This window comes from Malania oleifera, chromosome 2, assembly GCF_029873635.1.
Source record: "Malania oleifera isolate guangnan ecotype guangnan chromosome 2, ASM2987363v1, whole genome shotgun sequence".
NCBI classification, from domain to species: Eukaryota; Viridiplantae; Streptophyta; class Magnoliopsida; order Santalales; family Ximeniaceae; genus Malania; species Malania oleifera.
In genome coordinates, this window is record NC_080418.1 from 35714333 (window position 1) to 35718400 (window position 4068).

Here is a 4068-nt window from a genome sequence, read left to right on the forward strand (position 1 = left end):
GATTGTGTCTGACTATCTCTCAATCAAAACTTTCTGATTTTTCTTACATGATTTCCTATATGCTCTCTACGATTGCCTGTTTATGTGATTGTGTCCTACTCACCCCATGGAGTCTCTATTTATAAGCTTTAGGATTTAATCAGTTCAATGCTGCTTTAATCATTCAATACTAAACTTTATCAATCACCATGAACTCAAACTTTGCACATTTTTACATGTTTAATTTTTTTTTTCTTTATAGGTTTGATCTTAAAACTAAAGATTGCTGGCTCACTTCTTTATTATTTTTTTTTATTTTCTATTTTTTTATTTTCATTTTTCATGTAAAATTTATTTACCTATAATTTTTTTTTTTAAATTTTATGAAACAAAACTTTTGCTAAAATTTTTTTGTGTCCCGGACAACAAGCATCGATACTTGTTATTAGGAGGATAAGCGTCACACAATTAATGAAAGTTTTTAGTCAACTCTAATTCATTAAAAAGAAAATAAGCTATAAATAAAATAAAAATATTTTTTTTAATGAAAAATAAATAGTAAATTTATTTACGTGGTAACTTTTGATCAGTCAACTCGCCAAAGATATACGGTAAGAGGTTTTTTCTTTCCATAAAAACTAAAAAGAATGACCCGCCTGCCGTGAGACGCTTGACACAGGCGGAACAGACTTCGCTGAAGGTGATCTTCTCTCTCGTCTCCCTTTCTCCATTCGCTTCGCTCCGGATCCATCTTCTGGTCCGCTCTACGCCTTTTCTCCATATTGCAAGTTTTTTAAGTTCGCTCTCCTTCCTACGGCTATTTGTTTGTTAGATTCTGGAAGTATAGCGTATTTATTTATTTTTTTGATCTTTTGGGATTCGATTGACAAGGATTTGAATGAAGATCTTTATGGGAAAAAGTGTTTTTATGTTTATATTTCTGCTTGAAATTTCTGTTCTCCCTGGATTCCTACAAATCCAGATTTAGGGTTTAGCTTTTACATTTGGCAAAGCGGGTTGTGATTTTATGTTCAATTTTTTCAGCATCTAAAAGGTTTGATTGTTTTGGTCCATATGCTCTCTGATGAAGGAAATTTTACTCGTCTACATATCATTAATTGTTGGTTTTTTATTTGGATTTTTGGGATTTGGGGTTTAGGGTTTGCACTTTGCAGTTTGTTTTGAGACAGCACGATGGCAGCGCTGAAGGATCTCCTACCGCCGGCGAAATCATCGGCCTCTTCCTATTATGATCATTCCAATGATGCGTGGTTCAAACAGCGTTACAGTGCCGCTGAGGTAGAACGCACCTCTGTTCTCAAATCTAATCCTATCCCGGCTTACCTGAAGCGTGCTGGTTTTACTCCCCGAAAGCCGGAGGATTTTGGGGATGGTGGAGCTTTCCCAGAAATTCACTACGCCCAGTACCCTCTGGACATGGGTAGGACCAAAAATGCAAAGCCTGGAGGAGGGAAGGTTCTCCCTCTGACAACTGATGCGAATGGAGATGTATCATATGATGCGATTGTGAAGCAGAATGAAAATGCTTCAAAAATTGTGTATTCAAAGCACAAGGATCTTATTCCCCAAATTTTGATGGGTGAGGAGGAGGCTGATGATGAGGAGTTGCAAAAAGAGATCGAGGAAACAACTCAGGAAACAAAAACTGCACTCGAAAAGATTGTTAATGTCAGACTAAGTGCAGCACAACCTAAGAATGTTCCAAAGCAGTCGACAGATTCAAAGTTCATTAAGTATAAACCATCGCAGCAATCAGCAGCCTTCAATTCAGGAGCAAAGGAGAGGATCATTAGGATGGTGGAGATGCCAGTGGACCCACTTGAGCCTCCAAAGTTTAAGCACAAGCGTGTTCCAAGGGCTTCTGGTTCTCCACCGGTGCCGGTGATGCATTCCCCACCACGCCCGGTGACCGTGAAAGATCAGCAGGATTGGAAAATACCTCCGTGCATTTCGAATTGGAAGAACCCAAAAGGTTACACAATTCCACTGGACAAGCGTTTAGCAGCAGATGGAAGGGGGCTTCAAGAGGTTCAGATTAATGATAATTTTGCCAAGCTTTCTGAGTCTTTGTATGTTGCTGAACAGAAGGCTAGGGAAGCTGTTGCGATGAGATCTAAGGTTCAGAAGGAGATGCTTATGAAGGAGAAGGAACGGAAAGAGCAGGAATTACGGGCTTTAGCTCAGAAAGCTAGGGCTGAGAGGACAGGTGGGCCCCCTGCAGCTGCTGTTCCAATTCCTTCTGAGCATAGTATGATGGGTGGTGATGATATGAGAGGAGACCATGAGCACACAAGAGAAAAGGATGCCCCTAGGGAGACAAAAGAGGAAAGAGAGGAGCGGTTGCAAAGGGAGAAAATTCGGGAGGAGCGACGCCGAGAGAGAGAAAGGGAGAGGAGGTTGGAGGCCAAAGATGCTGCTATGGGGAAGAAGAGTAAGATTACAAGAGATAGAGATCGTGATATTAGTGAGAAGGTTGCTCTTGGCATGGCTTCTACTGGAGCAGGGAGAGGAGGGGGGGAGGTTATGTACGACCAGAGACTGTTCAACCAGGAGAAGGGAATGGACTCTGGGTTTGCCACAGATGATCAGTACAATGTGTATGACAAGGGCTTGTTTACTGCTCAACCTACACTATCCAGTCTTTACAGGCCGAAGAAAGATATGGATGAGGATATGCATGTTGGTGCGGATGAGCAGCTTGATAAGATTTTGAAGACAGACAGATTCAAACCGGACAAGGGATTTGCAGGTGCATCTGAGAGAGCAGGACCAAGAGATAGGCCTGTTGAGTTTGAGAAAGAGGCAGAAGAAGCTGATCCATTTGGATTGGACCAGTTCTTGACCGAGGTGAGGAAGGGAAAGAAGGCCATGGAAAAAGTTGGTAGTGGTGGGACCATGAAAGCAAGTGCTGGTTCTTCAATGCGAGATGGCTATGATGGAGGCTCTGGAAGAACCCGCATTGGGTTTGAAAGGGGCCGTTAATTGTAAAGATTCCCAGCTGCAACTGTTGTATTGCTGTTAGAGAATTATGCCGGTTTAGCTTGCCACTGATAGACAGATCTTTGAAGTGGCTTCTTCAGATAAAGATTTGATGCTTGCTCTTAGCAAGTGGGATGATTTAATGTCATGTGGTGCTTGCTTAACAATCTGTAGTCATTCTGTGTTTTGTGCTGTTGAAATATATTAGTCTTTTAATAATTGTATAACCACTGTTTCTGTTCATATTCCTGAATGATGTTGTGTTGCAGAGACCTGGAGTTTAGACGGTGGTTAATTTTCCATATCTTACTGTGCATGCTTTGGACAATAAATAGTGTTGGAATTGCATTTTCATGGCAACCTAAATTTAAAGGAAAGGTGCCACATTAAAGACCAACTTTTTTTTTTGCTAAATATTTTGTGTGTTTTTGTTCTGTTTTTATATATTTCATCTTTGTCAGGACTTCATTCATGCGTGAGACTGAGCTTGCACGAATGTGATAAACCTGGATGTGAAGAATGACCAGCTCTTTCCTTCCTGTCCATGCTTGATCTTGCTGAGCAGGGGAAGGTACTGTCCGTGCTTGACCTTCCCGCTTCTTGGAGGTCAAATTAACTGCCAGTCTAACTTGATGGCTACCTTGTCTTCTCGGCCACCAGAACTTCATCTGCAGAAGGTTTACTGTGTGCCGTTCTGTTAATCATAAATTTGCAATGGTCAGCCGCAATCCTAGTTTGCTACGTTGCTACAATGCTTCCCCTTAGGCCTAGGCTTTTACCCAGTTTTCAATTGCTAGTTTTTGTAGGATTCTGAACTCTGCAATGTATTGTATGGACAAACACATGGTTATCAGATCATAACCCTGTTGGGGAATAATCCTTGGAGCAACAATCACACATGAAGAAAAATTCAAAGCACATCCACATTGGAACACCGGATTTACATGGTTCGGTCGAATTTAACCTACGTCCACGGGAACACATACCACTGCACTATATTGGGAGAAATAAATAGAGGAGCCTCAATGCTCTACTCAACTCTCTCTCTCTCTCACCTCAACTCTCTGCACTGCACAACACTCTCACTGC

At 41.4% G+C, this 4068-nt stretch overlaps 1 protein-coding gene across 2 annotated transcripts; it reads left to right on the forward strand.

Annotated features, from left to right (window-relative positions):
• The first annotated feature begins 588 nt into the window (after positions 1-588).
• Positions 589-3856, forward strand: LOC131147981 (SNW/SKI-interacting protein A-like). 2 transcript variants are annotated; one of them, XM_058097685.1, is made up of 3 exons: positions 589-679; positions 1139-3357; positions 3441-3856. In XM_058097685.1, exon 2 carries the CDS (start codon positions 1174-1176, stop codon positions 2980-2982), a length of 1809 nt encoding a protein of 602 aa, XP_057953668.1. In that variant the 5' UTR covers positions 589-679; positions 1139-1173; the 3' UTR covers positions 2983-3357; positions 3441-3856. The 2 variants fall into 2 exon arrangements, with proteins under 2 accessions (XP_057953668.1, XP_057953670.1); XM_058097687.1 differs by having other exon boundaries at positions 629-736.
• The last annotated feature ends 212 nt before the right edge of the window (positions 3857-4068 follow it).

Bases quoted from the DNA above. Each gene is read 5' to 3' on its own strand.
- LOC131147981 (XM_058097685.1), top strand. From the start codon at position 1,174: ATGGCAGCGCTGAAGGATCTCCTACCGCCGGCGAAATCATCGGCCTCT.